The sequence below is a fragment of the Sciurus carolinensis genome, chromosome 18, assembly GCF_902686445.1.
Source record: "Sciurus carolinensis chromosome 18, mSciCar1.2, whole genome shotgun sequence".
Lineage (NCBI taxonomy): Eukaryota > Metazoa > Chordata > Mammalia > Rodentia > Sciuridae > Sciurus > Sciurus carolinensis.
In genome coordinates, this window is record NC_062230.1 from 35,684,162 (window position 1) to 35,705,106 (window position 20,945).

General features: G+C 46.3%; 1 protein-coding gene across 23 annotated transcripts in view; it reads right to left on the reverse strand.

The window, feature by feature from the left end:
• Rbfox1 (RNA binding fox-1 homolog 1) overlaps nucleotides 1-20,945 on the reverse strand; it is a 1,331,252-nt gene that overhangs the window by 50,824 nt on the left and 1,259,483 nt on the right. For all 23 annotated transcript variants that reach the window (XR_007106088.1, XR_007106087.1, XM_047533400.1 and 20 more), the window contains one exon: nucleotides 2,549-2,681. Coding sequence is in view for 21 of the 23 variants with exons in the window: in XM_047533400.1 (XP_047389356.1) it covers nucleotides 2,549-2,681 (133 nt within the window). In the remaining 2 variants the exon portion in view is untranslated. The remainder of the gene's footprint in view (nucleotides 1-2,548; nucleotides 2,682-20,945) is intronic.

Below are 20,945 nucleotides of genomic sequence, written 5' to 3' on the forward strand. Positions count from 1 at the left end.
CACTATCCCTGAGCCACCCTAATCCTGAGGGCGGCACTTTCTCTGGAGATAGTAGCAGGTTTCCCAGCTTTTGCTCCTACTGACCTCAAGGTCAGGGCCCCCTCTCCTCCAGTCAACCCCTGGTCTGTGTCTGTGTCTCTTCTTTTCCATGACTAGCTGTCCCCCATAGACTAAGCTGCAGGGACCGGGGGTAAGTACCTTTTAGGTGCTGCCAGGTACTCTGGGCAGTCTGAAAGTCAGGGAAATGCCCAGGTAGCCAGCCAAATTTCCGTTTCAGCCAGTACTTTGCTCTTACAGATTCGTGCAGACCCGGCTGCCCACCCCCACTGACACGCACACACTGATCCTTCTGCTCTTCCTCCTAGCCCCCAGTTGAGTGTTCTCTTTCTTCTAAGTATGGTTTCAGAATTCCAGCCACACCACTGTCAGCCAAGAGGCACAACTTACCATTATAGCCAAAATGGTCAGGAATAGCACTGGAATATTAAATTGCACCCCATCCAAAGTAGACACAAACACACTGTGTACCATTTGGAAATGACTGCCTCTCCCTGGCGAATGTGGCATTAATTAGTTATGCACGGTTATTCCCAGAAAAGAGCACATTCTTTGTAAGTTAGTAAATTTCGATTTTATGGCAGGTGTGTTATGTTGAGATTTTTTTTTTATAAATCGTTCATGTGAGGATAAGCCATACAATTTTACTTTATTATTATTTTTTTTCTGCCTGATACAGTCGTGAGATACTGACTGAGGGTATATATACTGAAAAGCTACAATTACTATGTACCAAGATAAGACAACGATTTTCAGACAAAATAATGTGGCATAAATGTGCAATTTTGCATTTATGGCTTATGAATCTTGTTTTCACAGTTACGTGAGCCCAGAGGATAACTTGGCTTTTTTTCCCTTCATAATTCACTGTGTGACCTTGGGAATAACAAATCTTTATTTCTGCATTTCTGGACCTATAAAATGGGCTTGATATTGTGGGGTTGCAATAAATATTAAATAATCAGTGATTGCTCATGGTTGGATATATAAGGCTCAGGACATGCAGATGTATTTTCAAGGGATGGGGAGGATTTAGGATCAGTTTTTTCTTGGTTTCTTATGATCCATTATCAATTTTTGCTCATTTCATCCACTAAGGGGCTCAGAGTAGACTCAATTCTAATGACTTCGACAAGAAATTAGAGGGATGTTGTCTTATCTCTCTACCTCTATGTTCCCTTCCCCATGATGAGTTCATCAGATTTCACTTCTTTATGTTCCCAACTTTGTTTCTTTATTTTTGAAACACTTCAAACGCTCTCTTTTGGAACGGGCGAGATATGAATAAATAATGACAACAAGAGTGTTGCCCTTTGTCATCAGTATAATAGAGAGATATCTAGGCTAATTCAGATTTCCTAAAAGATTTATAAGCATGAAAGCTTTTAAGAAAATTCATTTAACCCTTTCCACACAGTCTTAAATGTAGTCACGGGCCAGAAACCAGGCACTGGTCCGGGAAGCCTCACGGAGGGCTCCCTTGGGTGCGACTGAACTTCCCATACAGCAGTTTCTCAACTGACATTCTGAGCCCGGTAACTGCATGGAGGAGGGCTGGTCTGTGGACTATAGGATGTTTAGCAGCATCCCTGGCTCTGCCTGCCAGATGCAGCTTGAATCCCTCTCCATTCCTTTTGTAACAACCAAAATTACCTCTAGACCTTACAAATATTCCCTGGCCTCAGCTACTACCTTAGAGCCATCTCTCCTTGCCCGACCCCAGGGGTGCAGGAATTTTCTACCAGGATCCGGAGCAGAAGGGCAGAGAGGGTAGCACTACAGGATTGTCACCCAGGAAGTCAATCGCATTTTGTCAGTTTTGTTTTGTTTTCAAGCATCCGCCACCATTGCTTGGTATTCACTTGGCAATTTCAAACTCCATGCACAAAAGGACCAAAGGGGCAGCAGGGAACAAGTGGATTTGCAAAATCCCCACAGAGGAGGAAGGAGGGTTTGTGCCATTTTGGACAATATAACTAAAAGGCATATGAATTCCAATTTCATCAACGTCTTCAATTTTCGCCTTTGACTCAACACCTAATTGTCCCAGGCAAAGGTTCATAAACCTGGAGGAGCAAGATGTCTTTGGGGAGGGGAGCAGGGCCACCCCACTGATTTTTATGTATGAAAAGCCTCGTGTCCCTTTGAATTCCAGGGGCAAATGTGGTCCAACCTCCTTAATAACCAGATGTTTGCAATCATCAGAAATACATCTTTGGCTGTAACCATTTCTCTGTTCTCCAGCATTCAGTCTCAGCGAATTTACATAACAGCACGTGACACGTAGAACGCTTAAAGGCACCGACCATGACAGGACAAATTACACTCATTTTTCAATACTCTTTGCAAGGTGCTCCGCTGCAGGCGCGCGCCGGGCTGCATGCTGGGGCGGTTCTGGTGGGCAGTCAAGACCATCATGCGCTCGCAAACACTCCGTGCCTCTGGGGAGAGGGCTGGTGCAGGGAGGCCCGCGGGGGGCTGCAGCACTTACCCGCCGTAGGCAGGGATCGGGGGTGGGGGCGCCGCGGCCCGGAAGGTGTTGTACACTGTGCGGCCGCGGCCTCGCAGGTGCGCCCCTCGATAGGCGGCCGCCGCGGTGGCAGCTGGATACGGGAAGCCGGGCACTGCAAAGAGAGAAGAGCAGAGCGGAGGCCATGAGACACACCCCGCCCTTGAGGAAACTGCTCCCAGGACCCTTATCCCTGCACCACCAGACAGCCCCCGCCCCAAGGGTTTAGGAGAAAAGCAGACAACAGCGCTGAGCCCCAGAAGCATTTGGTGAGGATCTACAACACTGGTCCCTCTGCCGACGAGGATGTGGTCAACCACCAACATTTACCAAGAATTCTTAAGACCAGGAGAAAAACTCGCTACAAACTTACATTTTAAAAAGGTAGATTGCAAGGTGTATGTACCAACATCTTCTCGGTATACATTTATTTATGTATATATGAATATACATACATATGCATTATATGCAAGCATGTATTACTATTCATGTTCCTGAGTGCACAGTACATATGTACAGACACTTGTATGCATGTGGGTAAATGTGCATGTAACTGTGCGTATGAATATATGCATGCAAGTACAGCTATATCTGTGTGCATATGTATATACGTACAGGTTTTTGTAGACATATATATACACATATTTGCATATGCTAGTGGCTATTTCTGAGGCTGAATTGCAGAAGAATTTATTTCTATTCATAACTTTCCCTCATCTCATTTTCATACATTTTCCACATTTTCCTTCCTTTAGGTCCATACACGACTTGTCAAAAAATTTTAATTGAAGTATTCCTACAGACACCTATATGTGTCTTGAGTGCACAAACCACTCATCTTGTCCCAAAATAGATGGTTACCAGCATATCACAAGCCCCCTAATGTCCTATACAGCTTTTAAAAGCAAACACAACCCCCATAAGCTATAGTCAGAAATGTCTAGAAACTCAACTCTCAAGACAGGGCAGATGGGGTTTTCTTCCCTGGGGGAAATTCTCTGAGGCACTTGAGTCAGGAGGGAAGGTATTATTGACAATCCCATGAGAGTCCTGAAAGTTCCTTCTGTGGCCTCTACCTGGAGGTCCTCCCTCCCATCTCATGCAGGCAGGACCCAGGAAGCCTCCAGGACCCAGTTCTGCACCCAGCTGCTGTGGCTTCTCTGAATCTCACAGCACTCTCTCCCTATGTTGATGGAGCCGGTCCAAGCCCACTTAGCAGCCAGCAACAGGGGTGCACTCCTGGGAAAATACATTTGAGAAACAACAGCCCAGGAGAACCACAGTAGAAGATCAGAAAGGCCTCCTGAGAAGGAAGCTCTTTGACTTCGTTGACTCAACGCACTGGATTCCCTCCTACAAGCTTCTGCAGAACTCCTGGCCTCCCCTGGTGTGTTAGAACATCCATGCTGAAGCTGCTGTCTCCACACTGCCAGGAGGGGCTGTCTCCCTCCCACCATCTCCTTTGGGAGTGGAAGGTTTCCATCCCATGTCTCCCCCGAGTCTTTTCCTGGACCCAGGCAGGGCTAGTGGAAGCACAGAGGAGAAATGGATGTTAGAAGGAAAGTGGAGAGACCATATGAGAGAATCTGGAATCACTAGCTGCTACCTAGGAAGCTGACAGGTGGCCAGGTAGTGACCAGGGAATTCCAAGAATTATATCCTAACCCATGGGTAGAGTAGGTTTGCACCTACGAGGTGGCTGGCGGGGGTGGAGAGTGGTAAAATTTTCCACAGAAGCAATTCCCAATTACATGCCGCTGCTGAGCTGGAATAACACCCTTGGACTTGAAGTGGAGACCAACAGGCTCTGCTGACCCAGAATTCAGCGCCTGTTCTGGAACGGCGAACAGATTCTACCCTTGTTTTTCCCTCACAATGTTGGTAAAATGAGAATAGCAGAGGACCAAGCCAGAATTACTTCACCCTCTGTTTGTATCTGAGAAGACCATAACGGTTATTTTTAACTTTTGATTATCATGGTTAAAGACAAACCATGCCATTTTATTTAACTCTCTTGCCAGTCCCCAGCACCTGAGTTTCCTGGATTGCATTTCAACCCACATGCCTGAAGCCACAGGAGGCTACGTCTTAAATGGGAGTGTGAATCCTAACACCATCAAAACCCGGCAGCAAGGACATCGGAGACGCCGCTTCAGGACTGGGCAGGAAATGAGTGGCAGTGGCTTTGATCCCAGGTCTATCCTGCAACAGTTCAGATATTACGTTTGCAGAGGAACACCCTGGATTTTGAAATAGAGAAAACGAAGAGCCCACAATCTGTCTGACCAGCTGGCTACCTGTGTGAGGACACGGGGTGATTATGCTGACACGTTCACTGTCACCAGCCACGGGGCCACGGTAGCCAGACAGGATCCCTCTCCGCGACAAGCAGGTTTTACAATAGTTCTTGGAGGATTTAGCTGTCGAGATAGAGTACGGAGCAGAAGCTCAGCCACAGAGTGAGGGACGTGTTCCACTGAGTGGAGCCAGGGTTCCATTTTGTGCCCTCTTTGTTCCAGGGAGAAAAATGTCTTTCCTGGCAGGAGGAGGGATTTAGAGGTCCTCATAGGAGGCTCTCTGGGCTGCTCTGAGCACGGGTCATTAGCGGAATCCTTGCTCCCTTAAGGGAACCAGGACTCCAGAGCACCTAACTCCCTGCAGGAATGTGCCCTCCCTGGGAGGTTAAGTCCCCTGGGGCAAATCGGAACAAGCAGAGATGACACTTTGGGCCAGAGGCTTCCTGGAGACAGGGTGAAGCAGTCTCTGGCTCTGGTTGTCAGTCTAGAGCTGTGTAGTCCTTAGTCATCGGGATCAAAGAGCCTTTCTTCCCTCTGTCCTTCCTTTCTTCAAGTTCTTGTTCCTTTCTTCCTTCCTCCCTCCCTTTCTTTCTCCCCTCCTTTCCTTTATTTCCCTCCCTCTCTCTTCCTTTCCCCTTCCTTCCTTCTAGTTCTTACTTTTTTTTTTTTTTTCCCCCTTCTGAAGACAACTGCCCTGATCCTCCGGTGGCACATGTCAAAATCAAGTCTCCTGGATGACAGAAATGAAGGACAATGCCCCTCACTGAAAGGCAAAGGCTGTGAGGTTGGGGTCTCCACTGCTGTGTTTTGATCTGGAGATGTGGCCCGTCACCTGCAGGTATCAGTACCTCACGCTGTACCACTAACCAAGGTCTCCAGCTTCCCTGGGGGCAAGTAGAGCCCCCATCTTCACCGCCCACCATTCATAACAGGGTCCTGTGTGCAGGTGGCCTCCGCAGAACCTGCACCTACACAGGAGGTGACTGACACCTGGATCGCAGGAAAGGTCATTTCCACTTCCACACTTAGAGGTGCTGTGTTGGTCCAGGACTTGCCACCAGACACAGCATGGGATTCCGATGAAAGGAGAGACTGCTGACAAAAGTGTCCCACTGGAACCATCAGAGCCCCCAAGTCCCTGTTACCTACATGCACGTTTTCTGCCGCACAGATGCCAGCATTTGAAAATGTTCCTTGTTCTGGAGGAACCCCTCCCCCAACAAGTAGTACCTAGTAAAAGGTATTCGATCACTTGGCTCCCTCCAGAGAGTCCCAGCCAGCAACGCTCTGTGAACACGATAATTGTGTACAAGGAGCGCAGAGAATAACAATCTGTGGGACCCCAAACTCCCCAGATTTGCAGCTGTACCTTCTGTTTCCCTGCTTCCCTATTAGAGGGTTTCCCCCAGTGGCTGGTCTAGGGCAGCATGGTTCCCTTTTCATGCCATGAAGGTCAGTGGTCAATTTCAAGGACAAATAAAAAACATAACTGTCTATCAAACTTTCCTTAGGCTCCATGTGAGTGGACAGAACAGATAGTTTTCTCATTTGGCTATGGGATGTGGTGATTTGGAGATGCTGGGACATGGCTAAATGTGTATTTTAAGCAAATTATCTGGACAGATGATTCTGACCCAGGTCCAACAAGACCAAAATGGTCTCATCCTTCAGTCACATAGGAAGAAAACACTCCTAAGCTTACGTCATAGCATGACACTAATGTTTCTTTGAGTGAAAGGTATCAATCATGCCATCTGTCCACACCCATTTCAGGAGTTTGGATCGAATACATGGGCAAGATATGTCTAATGAAGAAATGCGAATTGTCAAGTGGAAACTCACAATGTCCTCTCCATTTCTGGACTGGAGCAAATTCATGTTGTAAACTGTCACCCTATCCAAACATTTACAAACGCCTCTTTGTTAATTAAAGAGCAATGTTAGAAAAAGAGGGGTATCAATCCTGGAGTCTGATTTTTTATTTTTTTTCTAGTTGAACTTCTGACTAATCAGCTGGAAAACAGACCACCAAGGAGAGTTATGGGAAATGCTCAGACTGGTCTGCGGATACAGAACAAATCCTGAGTTCCTGGCATGAGGGAGACAGAGGGTAGACCGCAGGTTCCTTCCTCAACTCCGTCTAGCCTGAATCCCAGTGGAAAACCTGCATCACGTTACTGAAAACGGGATTGTGCTCTCAATGAAAAGGAAGCAGGAGTTTTGTGGGGTGTGGGCCTCTTATCAGCACATCAGGGTTCCTGCCTGCCCCTCTCACTTTGTAGAGAGACTGACACCAGATCCTCTCTTGGGGCCTTAGGGGAGTGACCACCTCCTTCTTAGGAAGAAGTTCCATAGGACAGGACACAAAGAAATGGAACCTTTAGGGACCTGACGGGAGGCTTGCTGGGCTGTGTGCAAGGATCGAGGCAAATTCACATTTGGAAATGGGAGATGTGTGGACACATCCACCAGCCAAATGGGTCATTCACTAAGGTGTCCGCTGCCCACTGCCCTCGTCCTCTGGAAGACAAAGCCCCACCTCCAGGGAGCTCTGCATTCAATGTATTTACAGTGACTCGGTGGCTCCTCCCCCTCCGTCTCTTTTACGAACATGGTGCTTACCTTAGAAAATAAACACAAATGAGCTCATTTCACCAGCCCGGAAATCCCCAGAGAAGGAACACAAAACCAGTGGAAAATACTTGAGGGTTATAAACTGCATATTAAAGTTTTAGAGCTCTGGGAGAGACGGAAGAATAGCAGATGCAAAACCCGACAGGGGGGCAGATTCTGCATCAAAGCCATAAAAATATACAACCGCTTTAATGGGCAATTATTCTCTGCATTTGTGCTCCGGTTTGAATTTGCATGAGATTGCCAGATGCCCTGGTAAAGGTGTGCCATCAGAGCGGGTGGGGGGGCTCTCTCTTTGTCTCCTGCCTCCTCTCCATTTGCTCCCCAATGAAACCTTTCCCACCGTTTGCAGGTTTGAAGACAGAGAGAAGCACATGCTAATTTGGGGTTGAACTGTTCTGTGGGTAATTTATGGAAGGAAGCATTCAGTCACACAATCCCGGGGGTGCAGATGCACTTTCAACAGCAGGTTCAGGGTTTTGCAGGATCCCCTCGAGGAGACTCCTGTTCCGTGTGCTGGACCATAAATTAAGAGGTGGCATCATAGGCGACATACCGAGGCTAGATAAACAGCCCACCACAACTTCTGGAGCAGCAATTTCAGAGGCAAGGCATGGCGTGATAAACACTGCGATGAACAGTCAAAAAAATCTGATTATTTTTCCAAATAGCAAAAAAAAAAAAAAAAAAAAAAAAAGCCCATTTACTTCTGTTTTCAAAATGAATCTCAAAGTATGTCAAATTGGTTTATAATACAGGGTATACAGGCGACTAGGTCAGTCTCCTTAAATAGTGTGAGATAGAAAATTTGATATGATAGGGCATATTAAGTTCTAGGTCAAAACAAAAATGAAAAGGCCTTCAATTTAATTTTTAAAAAAATCTAGTAATTTCAAGGTTTGCGGGGGTGGGTGGAGGAGAAGAGGAATGTTCCATCCAATCAATCGTTTACAAAAATGCCAAAATGGCCACTTAATTTGCAGAATTTCTGCTTCCCAGAGCCACGTATCCCTGAAACAAGCATTTGGGAATCGGTTCTTGTTTCAGTACAAAATGCATGTTGATATTAAACACTGCTGTTTAGAAGTGAATAAATCTACATTTTGGACAAACAGTTCCTTCTAGGACATCCTCATTTGAAATGCATTGAATAGGAAAACAAAAATTTCTAATTAATGTACAGGGCTAATCACCATTCTCCACATGGAAGAGTAATTTTTCACTGTTCATTTGCTTGGTTTAATCTCAAAACTGACATAACAGAAACGCAATGTCCTATAAATCTCTGCTCATTTGTGTCTTTAATATTCATATTTCCTTGAACTGCAGCTGCTTGTTGCTGCAGACCCATTACAACATGCAAAAGTGTCGATAAAAACATTGTGAAAGGCGAGATGTGTTTCTTCCTTGCTGCGCGTGCCATTTATTTAGGGAGAGACAATAAATGGCTCGTGGATGGTCCCTCGGCCTGCTGCTTGGTGGGTGATTAGTGATTAATTACCTTGCGGCAAATTGACATGGCACGAGGAAATTGACACAGCCCTGATTAATTAACTTTTTATGGGCGGTAGTTACTCACAAAACACTGCGCACCATAATTGAATCTCTTTACATAACGTCATGGTACAAAAGTTTTAGTCAAATCCAAATTAGCCAGAAGTTCCTAGGCTGTTAGAGGTCTGATTGGAATGTGTCCAAGGGACTGGCAAGACCTTGAACTTGGAGAGAAATGTACCTTTTTAAAGCGGGGCAGGTGGTGCGGGGTGGAGACGGTCACTGTGCTGGCCTCCAAGGCAAGACAGGTTTCTGGATGAGTCTGGACTTCAGCTCGACAGTGAGGATAAGTGTGTAAAAGGCTAAGAAGTCTCGTTTTCTCCAGCCTCGCCTGCATGCTGGCTCTTCCAGGATTCCCTCCTTTCTCCAGTCTATACAGCTCGACCTGATTCCCCAAACCAAGCTGGGTTCTAACGACACAGACTCCTAATGCTCTTCTTCATCTTGCTCCCCCTCCCACCCCTCATCTGTTACCATCATCGTTCCCTGGGGTTGCTCCCCCCTTCACTTATCATCCTCTTCCCCCACATTTGATTGCTACTTCATCATACAGTTCCTGATGGGATGTCCTGAGGACTAACTTTGGGTCATCACTGGGTCTCCAGCACCCATGACTCGAGACAGGGTAGTCAGAGAAGTGTGTGCTGGTGATACGGTCACACTCCTCCCACAGTTAAGGAGGAAAATGGACCACAGACCTTGAACCGTCGCCGTTGCTAAGGTGCTGCCTATGAAGGTCGCATATGCTACGGAAAGCCCCAGGTGACCAATGCTTTTAGTGAAGAGGGATGCTGGACGGCAGGAAGCCCCAGGCAGTGATATCTGGAGTAACCCAAGCAAAGATATAATGACAGTTGGCACGCATCCCATCTCCGAGACTCCATTATGGGATGGAAGAGATTCAATTGCATGATAACAGCTAGCATTTATTAACACTTGCTAATTGCCATACACACAGATTAACCCAGTAACTCTTCACAGAACCATATGAACCAGGAGTACTGCTATTTTTGCTTTCCTGGAGGGATAAGGAGCAGCTCAGATGCTTGCACAATGATTTGAGCCCAGGCAGCCTGAAACTGAAACCTGTGATCTAATCTGTTACCCAACACAAAGACATCCTCAGTCAGTGGGAGCCTTCTGCCTCACTCTCAGCAGCTCCTTGGAGTCTCTCAGTTTGGCTTCCCTCCTTCACGCACAAGCTGCTACCTCATCTCCTAGGTGCATACTGCATCCAAGAAAGCCAGCCCCAATTCATCACGGATGGGGTTAATTTGCAGGGGAAGCTGTTGACAGGCCTCCCAGAGATCTCAATGTGCAACTTGTTGGGGTTGGGGGGCCATGCTGGTGAGGGGGGCTCTGCCATTTCTTCCATTAGATATTTATGTTGTGAGATTCCAAGACACCTGGACAGGCTTTGCTCCTTTTCTGCTAATTGGATGCAGGCCATAGAGGTCAGCATGGACTTATCTTTCTGATAAAGGAGTCCAAAGGCAAGCTGTTTCCCTTCCCCACTGAGATTCAGCTCCACATCTGCATGTGAACCTGGGGTGACTCACCCAGCAATGGTGACTGGGGCCACACAAGTATGGTGCTAGTGGTGACCACAGTTGTAGGCACAAGCCTAATTCCTGTGAGCAACTTAGGACTAAATTCCCTAGACAGTTTGGATTTGGAAGATTGGGATAAGAAACTACTTCAAAGTTTTGGAAAATTGGAATAACAAACTTTTGTCACATTTTGGGGCATTATACTTTCTCTGTATTTAATAATTTGTTAACATTGTTATCAAATATGTTACTCACAACTTGGCTTGAAATAAACCTTCCACGGGCATTAAAAAAAAAGGTATCAGCTAGGAAAAATATATGGAAAATTGTGTACAATGAACACACATGGGGTTTCTCTGGAGCAGAAAGATTGGTTTTCCCAAGGCAGAAAGGTTTCCTAACTTAACAAATGTACAAAAGCAACAAAATCCATCCGTACACATCACTCATGTGCAGGAATATTCTTTGTTCACTTAAGTTCTGCGCCACACAGGGTGAGGATAGTTTTAACTAACTGCCATGCTGTTCTTGCTTACCCCTGGAAGTTAGCTATTGTCTCTTCTCTCCCACGTTATAAATGGCTGGATTAAGCCAACAGACAGGTAATGAGAGACAGAACTGCTGAACATGAAGTTGCACTGTTTTACTCTGAAGAAGAGGTGTCTGAGATCTGCCTACTCACCGGTATTGACGAGCCCCCCAGGCAAGATTTTTGTAACATTTCATTCAGCAAAATGAGAATGAATCTCCATCCTGGAGTTTTTAGCTTGGCAAGACTGCAGAATGCTTTCGCAAAGGTGTTTTCTGTCGTCTGCAGGAACATTGAACACAGACAAAGCCTGCGATGCTGAAATCTATTTTAATTTGGATGAAGCAATTTGGCATAATCTATTAGTTTGACAAAATTTGTACCAATGTCAATTTAGTTTTTTTCCCCCCCCAGGCAGTCAAGGGAGAAAGAAACCAAATAATTTATATAAATAATTACTTTATCTAGTGCATGTACACAGTAAAGTTTCAATTGTTAAATCATTCATGATCTAAGAGCTGGCTGAAGCAGCGAGCTGGCTGAATTGCCTCTACAGGTAGGAAATGGTGCAGGCGAGATAAATTAGCTCCCTGTTGCTGGGCTGGATTTACCACGGTTTTGTACGGCTGCTGCAGCTCCCGAACACGAGACCCTCAGAGGGGTTGGCGGTGACACACAGGGTAGGTACAGGATACAAAGGCATTGTCCATTTCACTTGAAGCCATTGCTGTGGGGACAGCTGACCAGCTGGGATAAAGGCCATCTGCTTTTGAGCATCAGCATTTAGACTTTAAGAAAAAACTGAGGTCTGATCCTTTAATCAACACCAAAAGCAAACCCGTAGGACAGGTGCCATCTGGACCCAGTGATCACCTGCCCGGCACACACACCCTAGAACTCCCAGAGACCCTGCAGTGCACAGACTAGAGAAGGAGCACTTGGAAATGGCCCAGTTGTCCAAGCACTGGACTAATACAAACCCTCCAAACTAGGTTCTTTGGTGAACTTTCAAAAGCCTTGCAGAAGATGTCTCCTGAGAAAGAAAAAGAGTAGCCATTTGTCTGGGGCGCTGCTCTGCTTCCAGCAGCCTGGAAGATTCTTTGCACAGCAATCTCATTCCACGTCCACAGGAAGGAAAGTGTCCACAAAAATCTACGTGGCAAGGACGCTCAGCTGTGGGTTTACCTCCCGTGTGCCGTGACAACTCAAACCCACTCTGCCCGATTCCAACTCTTCAATAAATCACACCTAACTACAGAATTTTGAAAAACCAGAAAAGGGGGCCAGGATTTGTTAGCAAAAAGGGTCTTTTGGAAATGTTTCACAGACCCCGGAAGTGATTTCTAAGGGTGGAGTGGTGCATATCCATGGCCTGAGGAGCCTGTAGGGATGGTTCTCATGTTGGCCTGTTTGTTTCTCCATGAAGAGCATTTAGGTAGCAAGAACCCACAAGGGATGCAAATGAAACCCAAGGAAAGCCAGGCCTGGTGGTGCACATCTGTAATCCTCCAGCTCAGGAGGCTGAGGCAGGAGGATCACAGGTTCAAGGTGAGCCTCAGCATCTTAGTGAGGTGGTAAGTAACCCTGTCTCAAAATAAAACATAAAAAGGGATAGGGATGTGGCTCGGTGCTTAAGCACCCTTGGGTTCAATCTTGGATACCAAAATACAAACAAACCATCAAAAACAAAAGCAAAAACAAACAAAATCAAGGAGATAGATCTCAAATATGCAGCATGTTATTTGGTCCAGAAACTGCATTTTCTTTACATGACTCCCATGCTCTTCAGTAGCAATAAATAGTTTGGGGCCTGGTGGGTCATTTTTATAAAATGAAAAGATAATTTAAGAAGATGGTATTTTGGTCATTCATAGGGGAGCAAGTAAGTGCTTAAATTGCCGGGTTGAAATGAACTATGCCAAGTTCTTTTTCCAAAAATGCGGTGGGACGCAAGCTCAGATTCCCTTTGAGCATCTTCAGTCTGAGTGGGGTGACTTGTTTTGGGAGTGAAATAAGGCCCGAGGAGGAGGGGAGCAACTCCGGCTGGACACATTTCTATGCAAGAAGCCCCCAGAGCCCTCACCCCTGCCCTTGAATGATCTGAACGCCGCTGGACGTTCCTCAGCTCCTCCTCTGCAGACCTCCAAGGCTCAGCCCAGTTCCCAAAGCTGAGTTCCCAAGGAATTGCACCTGCTCTACCACATCTGCTGGCCTCCAGGGTCTCGTCTGTGGTCCCTGCAACTTCCATGTTCAGAGCTGTGAATGTAGCATAGTTCTGATTTTATTTTATTTTATTTTTTCCATTTTAAACCCACAGTTGGGTGGGGAAGCAAATGAAGTGCAGATGAGTGCTTAAAAAAATAAGCCCTCCAAATAAGCTTCTCAAATGATTGAAGGATTTCTCTGGTGCCACCGGAGGGGCCGGAGGAGGGTGGGCATTGTCGAAGAGTTAAACCTGGGAGCTGCACCAGCTAGTTGATCCTCTTAAGGAAACGTGAGCATTAAAAATACTCGCTGTCAATGCTATCACAGGGCTTGGCGTTTCCAGGGAATTGCCCCAGAACAAGTGCCTCGCTGCTTTCCAGAAACATCTCATCTCGGCCTTGTTCTCTGGCTGTGCATGCACTAGAATCCCAGGGCAACGTAGTTTATTGTTTTAATATCTGTCTGACACAAAGCAAACGCATCCTCCAGTGACTCCTTATCTGTCAAATGTATTTCTGTGAAAGAAATATCAAGACAAATAAGATGTTTGGGGGCACACCACGGGATGGTAGTTTTTGCAACTGGCAGTCTTTAGCAGAAACCAGACCCCCATCTGAAAAAGACGAAAGTCACCATTCTGCATTGAGATTCATAACCAAGGTGCCAAGAGAGCGAGACAGCAGTCGCTTGAAAAGTGGCTTCTCTTTCTTTGCAGATTCTTCCCTTTAAAGAACTGGGGTGATCAACGAGTGCCGTGTGTGTGTGTGTGTGTGTGTGTGTGTGTGTGTGTGTGCACGCGTGCGCTTCCTGAGGAACAAAGAGCCACAACGAAAGGTGCTGTGATCGGGTCTCACAGTCGCCAGCTGCTGCTGAAAGAGTTGGGGTGCTGCCGGCAGGGACTGAAAACACAGATGAACTTCTTGGGAAAACTGGCATCCAGTTGAGTAACTGAATCAGCGTGAGGGCTAGTCCAAGCTTCTTAAGAACCACTGGTGTGAGTCGGAGTTGTGCAGGACCACCAGGAGAGTCAGGCAGACAGGTGGAAGTAAAACCAGGGCTTCTCTGATGGAAAAGAATGCTTCCTGGAGGTGACCTTCTGCGGGTGGTTGCAGGATGATGGGGTGCTGCTGTGGACAGCCTTCAGTCGGTGAATCAGGCAGGTGCTGAGACCGTGGCAGCAGGCAGAGCAGGCTACATAGTAGGTGTCTAAAATCTCTCCATCTGTGGGTTCGATGAAATAAATGGGGCCTCGGGGCAAGTGAGTTTGTCCAGAGTGCCAAATGGCAGCATAGGAAGTGACATTACAGTCAGCTGCCCAGGGGGACCCTGTGGAGTATTTACGGTGGCTGAGCCTCCTGCTGGGTTCCCCTGCCCGTACCCCTATGATTGGTGCATCTGTAATTCTGAGACCTGGGCATTACACATCTATTCCACATCCCCCTGCAAGAACGCAGGTATGGGAGAGGCCAGCTCACACAGGTCTTGCTAGAGGCACATTTGTAGCACAAAGAATGGCCTCTGACACATGGAAAAAAGTTGATAAAGACTGGTGGAAAGAAGTGAGACATTTTCAATCCCTCCCCCAATCAACAGAATGATAAAATGGGTGAAGAATGGAAAGAGGTTATTTCCAAAAAAAAACAAGAAGGGGACATAGGTGTGTTGCCACCCTAATGCAGAGCTGCAGACAAAGGAGGAGGGAGGCAGGGTCTGGATCTCTGATGGTGGGGTCCAGTCTGGATGACTGGACATCTGTGGAAGGAGAGAGGGGCAGCCCAGGCAGAGGAGGGAGGATCCTGGGTAAGGTAATAGCGTCTCACCACTTTGCCCAGGGAAACTGAGGCAGGTCTTAGAGAGAAGGCCAATAGCCTTCTGGAGCAGAACCCCAAACTCAGATGCATTTCTTTGTTGTGAGATCAAAACTAACAATGGATACGCTGTACCCTGATCAAATTTATAGATTGTTCAACTTTTAAGATGCAACAGGAGGTGGGCATTTTTGTGTGTGTACCTACCTTATATTTCTTGTTTTGCAATTTGATAAAATGGCCAGAGATGTGGAGGCCACATTTGGATATGGGCTTAAAAGAAGCTCCTTTTTGTCTCCACTCCTAAGCGGCCAGTGCTGTCTCGCTGATTCAGATGAGAACGAAGAGGGTGCTCAGTGGTGGCCCGGGAGCAGAATCTGGCCCTCAGACTGTTTGTTAGGTGAAGTTTTATGGAACAGCTGCACCTACTCACTTGGGTGCTGGTGTGATCAACTCCAGCTATAGGTACAGGAGTCTCTGCTGCCGTCCGCCTTAGCAACAGAGACCACAGTGAAGTCACTATCTGGCAAATCTGCCAAGACACAGCAGACAGGGACAAGCTTCCTCTTCAAAAGCCACAGGATGGGAGAAGAAAGAACAGTGCTGGTCAAACAGAGCCGCTGGCCAGCTGCTCCAGGGCCTGGGAACCACTCCTGGCTCTACCACATCTTGGAGTCCAGGCCAGGGCTCTTTCCAGGTTCTAGGTCGGTTCTGAGGGAGGCTTGGGATTCATATAGGCTGGGTGCAAAGTTGTCTGGCTGGGCGGCTTTGGACAAGTTCCCCAATTCCTTTAACTCCAAATTTCTCATGAGCAAAGGTGCCATCATAAACACGCCACTTCATAGCATTTATGTGAGGATTACGTGAGGAAGCTCATGTGAAGGGTCTTGCATACAGCAAGTGCTCAATACCCCTTTCTCCTTCCTCTCCTCCTTCTCCTCATTATTTCAGGTCTAGAACTGTGGTAAGACCAACTGGGTATTTGCCTTGGGTGCAACTCCTAAATTGGGGGAGACCTCCAAACACTCCATAGTCAGATTAAATCCTGTTCCAGTACAATTTTCCAAAGCCATGATGAGCAGACCATTACAACTTAACTATTGCATTGAGCTATCTTAAAAAGAAGAAAAATTAATAATGCCTATCGTGTCTTCATGGAAAATTTTGATATTTTGTTCTTCATGGATCTTTTCTCATTACTTCTGGTTTTAAAAATATTGCATTAAATATTATTTATCTGAATTACTTTTGTGTGTGCACATCCTTCACATTTTATCTAAATTTGAATGCCTCATTTCTTCACCCTAATAAATAGTTCCCAGCACTATTGATTTTCATTTTAAGCAACCCCTCCAGAAAATACTAGAAAGAAAGAGCTTCCTTGGATGCAACCAGAAACTTGCAAGTGAGTGGAAAGAGCCAGAAAGAGGACAGAGTTTTTTACAGCAGTCTATTGTGACTTAGTGACCCATGCCTGTACTTTCTATGAACTGAACTCAGTCTATGACATTTTCTGTCCTGGGCAGAGAGAGGAAGCTGTGAATTAATCAAGGTCCTTACTTTAATTACAGAAACCAATGGAAGTTCTATCAATTACCTAAAAGTAGAACAGCGCAGGCTTGATTTATGTATGTTTCTGCCACTTAAATCATTATTTCATGAATTCCACACAATTACTTCCATAAAATCTGCAATCCATACATCAATTAACACCATGCCACTACCACTTGCCCTTGAGTTTCACAGGAACGAACAAATGAGACGATTTCACATTTTGATAACATTGGGTTCCCATGCTTTTGCCTATAATACCTGACTTCTTTGTGGGGTAGGATTAGGGGTGACTGCTGCAGAGGGAATTGCCTCAACCTTAGAAATTGTCAGCACAAGGTCCTAACCTTCAGGTCTGGCTGCCATGGGACTGTGGAAATACACAAGTGTTTGGAGAGCAGAGGAGACTGCACAGAAATTTCTGCTGGAAGATCCTGCTTTAGCTCCGGACAAATGAAACTTGCATCCAGAGTCCCACTAATCAACAACGGGCTGGGGTTTGGAGACGGGCCTTTGAGAGGTGATCAGATTTAGAGAGGACACAAAGGCGAGGCCCCATCATGGGATTCGTGTTTAGTGTGAGAAGACACATTAGCTAGTGCCCTATCTCTATCTGTCAAGTGAGGACAGAGAGTAGGTGGCCATCTGCAAGCTGGGAAGAGAGCCCTCACCAGGACCGGACCATGCCTCATCCTGTCTTGGACTTCCAGCCTCCATGAGCAGTGAGAAAATAAATGTCTATTGTGGAGGTGAATCAGTCTGATGTGTTGGCATGGCGGCTAAGCAGACTAAGAGAGTCCTCACCCAGACCAGCAGGGATTTTGTAATCTAAGATGAAATTTAAAATGGATAATAGATATATTGCCTTTAATTAAAAGTATCAAATAGAGTGTAAGTAAGGTCAGATGACCAAAATGAAAATGTTAACAGGATCTACGTTTGTCACAGGTTATTTTCCTGAATGAACAATTAAAGGAGAAAAACTCAGAAGAGAAAGAATTAATATGGGAAATTCCCAAGAGGTAACATCCAAATGATAATTAAATATGTGAAAGGCAATGTTCATAACTAGGAGAAAGGGGATGCTATTTTCCACCCACCTGATTTGCAAAATTGAGGGAGCAGAAGCAAGACACTGTGGGGAGCATGTTGGGTGGAGCCAATAGCCCCACACGTGGGGATGTAGAGATGGAGGGTGTATCCAAAGATGCTCAGTGCAGCCTTTACAGGGATGCAGAAATAAGGAGCTTGGGTGATTGGAGGGAGAGCGGTGGACCATCCTCCCCATCAGAAAGCAGGAGGGTACAGCAGCTGGAGGAGGAGATGGCTGTCTCCCACCCAGGTGTCAGTAGGTGAAGTGTCTGAGGTGCACATAAATCAAGGCACTAAGCCAGGCTTGGTGGCACCTACCTGTAATCCCAGTAGCTTGGGAGGCAGTCAGGAAGACCGCAAGTTCAAAGCCAGCCTCAGCAAAGCCGAGGCCCTAAGCAACTCAGTGAGACCCTGTCTCTAAATAAAATACAAAATGGGACTGGGGATGTGGCTCAGGGGTCAAGTGCCCCTGAATTCAATCCCCAGTACTTCCAGCCCTCCCCCTCAAAAAAATTAAGGTACTAACATGGCCAGCCCTCCCCGTTACAGGAGGGTAGATCCACCTTTGAATTATCATGGGGAAAAGGTGGAAAGATGCTGGAGTCCACCCAGGTCACGTTAAGGGCTCGTGTTGTGTCCCTGGACAAGGCCGGTACATTATCGCCACGCTACTACAATCATGAGTGGGTACGAATGCTTCCCTAAAGACCATGACCATGTTACTTTTTAGGTTTGAGATCCAGTCGCTGCATTGTGACAACACAAAGTTGATGACGTTTACCTCCTTCTGGGGACAGCTCCATGGCATGCAAGAAAGGATCAGGGATTCCAGCTTTCTACTCCAGCTGAGAGGTGGGCTCTTCCATTGGTGCAAACACTGATTCGCTTCCTGCCTCACCTGATCCTAATGAAGGTCACGCCCTGGTTTGAAGGGGCTGAATCTGTGCCTTACCTTCCAGGTCCTGCCTATGGCTCATCTTGATGGGGTGGATGTGCCAAGTTCACACAGAGCTGCCAACATCTGGGCCAGTGGCTCTGCCTAGGAAAGGAGCCAGCACCCACGGTCCTAGGTCATGTGATCGGTGGACAGAACACCAGCTCTGCCACTTTCCCTCGCTCTCTCTGCAAGGGGTCCTACTGTTTGCTGCTCAAATCCTACTCAAGAATCTGAAGAGTAAACATTCTGCATTCGTACGAGATGGTCTTGTCTAACCTCCTGGTGTTTTGCTCCGACTTCATTTAAGTTTGCTAGAAAGCAGACCAGCTTACACTCTTGATGAAGGTGGATTCTTGGGGCATAGTGAGCATGCGTGATGTCCCAGGACACAACCCGACCCAAGGTTTCCAAACAGCACAGAGAGTCAGGCCGGGAAGCAAAGAGGGAGCAACTGGGGTCAGATGGGAGGAGCGAGGGGTTTAGGTTGATCTGGACATGAGCTTATGAGGGAAAATTGTTCCCTTAATGCCTTCGCATGTCCTGGGTCATATTAGAAAGATTCACTTAAGAGGGGGAATTATGCAAAAGTGCTTCTCACACAGCAGATAGATGACTTCAGAAGGAATTATTTTCGTTACAGATTCCTTCAGTGGGGTTCCTTTAAAAGCCATCCCCCCTACTGAAGTTCAGAGTGTTATTTACAGATGATTAGCTCTTTGGCTAGGAAGAGGGGCAATTTAATTCTAAAACACTCAAGGCCAGTTGAAGATTGTTTTGGGGGCAGAGAGAAAACCTGAAAGCAAAATTCACAAGTAATCTTGGAAGGCAGAGGACACATAGAATCCAATTTACCAGAGTCTTTTTTTTTGGTTTGTTTTCAGGAACACAACTGTTAGGAAAAGTGCATTTTCAGGTTATGAAAGCAAAAACAAAAACAAGCACATCCTGAAAGACTGCTGAGAGGCTAGAGAACCTCTGGCCTGGGAAGATGGATGGATTCCTAGAGAAAAACAGTCTGCACCGTCACATGGCAAAAGCAAGATTTGGGACCCTCACCCTGGTCAAACCACACCTGCAGGGAGGAGAGGGATCCCATTAACCGCACGTGTGTGTGTGCGTGCATGTGTGTGTGTGTGTGTGTGTGTGTGTTCCTTTCCATGTTGTCCGATTGCCTGAGGAGCTGGGATATGGTGGGGACTAGAACATGCGTTTCAATCTGCAAGAGGAAACTCAAGTGAACCTTCAAAACACCAGCAAACAGCCTGGATCCAAATGCCATACAGGAGACAGGAAGCTCTCCAGGTGCCGCAGGGATGGAGGGTGACCCTCTGTGTGCTGCATCAGGGCACAGTCTCCTATCCCTGGGGAGAAGCCTGGGTCCCAAAAGGGGTCTCCGTTCCAAAATGCCAACAAAGTGTGGCAAGGTGCATGGTGTCGCTGGGGGGCGGGGGGTCCTCCCACTGCATGCTCATCATCATCGTGAGAAACTCCCCTGCGTATTTTTTTAACAAACAGGATAGTGGGAATAGCTCTTAATTGTTTTCCTTGAAACTGCTGTATTTGGATTTTAATGTTTTGGAAAAAAATTGCTAAGCATCAACAATGGAGGGAATAGTTTAAAATACGATTAAACAATCACATATTAGACCATTAACATTTCAGGGCTTCTTATTAAAATCTAGATAAGTGAAAATAATAAGATGAAAGGCATGGGTGACGTGCCGAGGATGTATTTAAACATAGAGGACGCAGAACATACATTGTTTGGTGTCTACAGTTGTTATAGATTTTTTACTTTAATCATGGGTAAAAAGTAGAGTCATAGATGGCTTAAATTGTCACCTCATATTTTTCATAATAAAATGGGCCCTTTAAATCAGGGATTGGCATAGCTCTTCTGCAAGGAGCCAGTTGGTACTGTTTTACACTTTGCCAGCCACCTATGTCTCTGTATCATATCTTTGTTTTTACAATCCCTTGAAATCTTTAAAAAGCATTCACTGACCCAGGTCTTATAACACAGGGCACGGGCTGGGTTTGGCAGTGGCTTGGGTTTGCCAGTACCCATGTTAGATGATTTTATTTCTTCAGTCGGTTCCTGCTAGTTCATTGCAGAGAATCTGTGAAATGCTTCCGTGCTTAATGCATAGAGCACTTTCCCCGGTTCACTTTAGAATAGCTACCTGGACCCAAGTCAGGACTCTTTGGAGTCACTGTTTTTG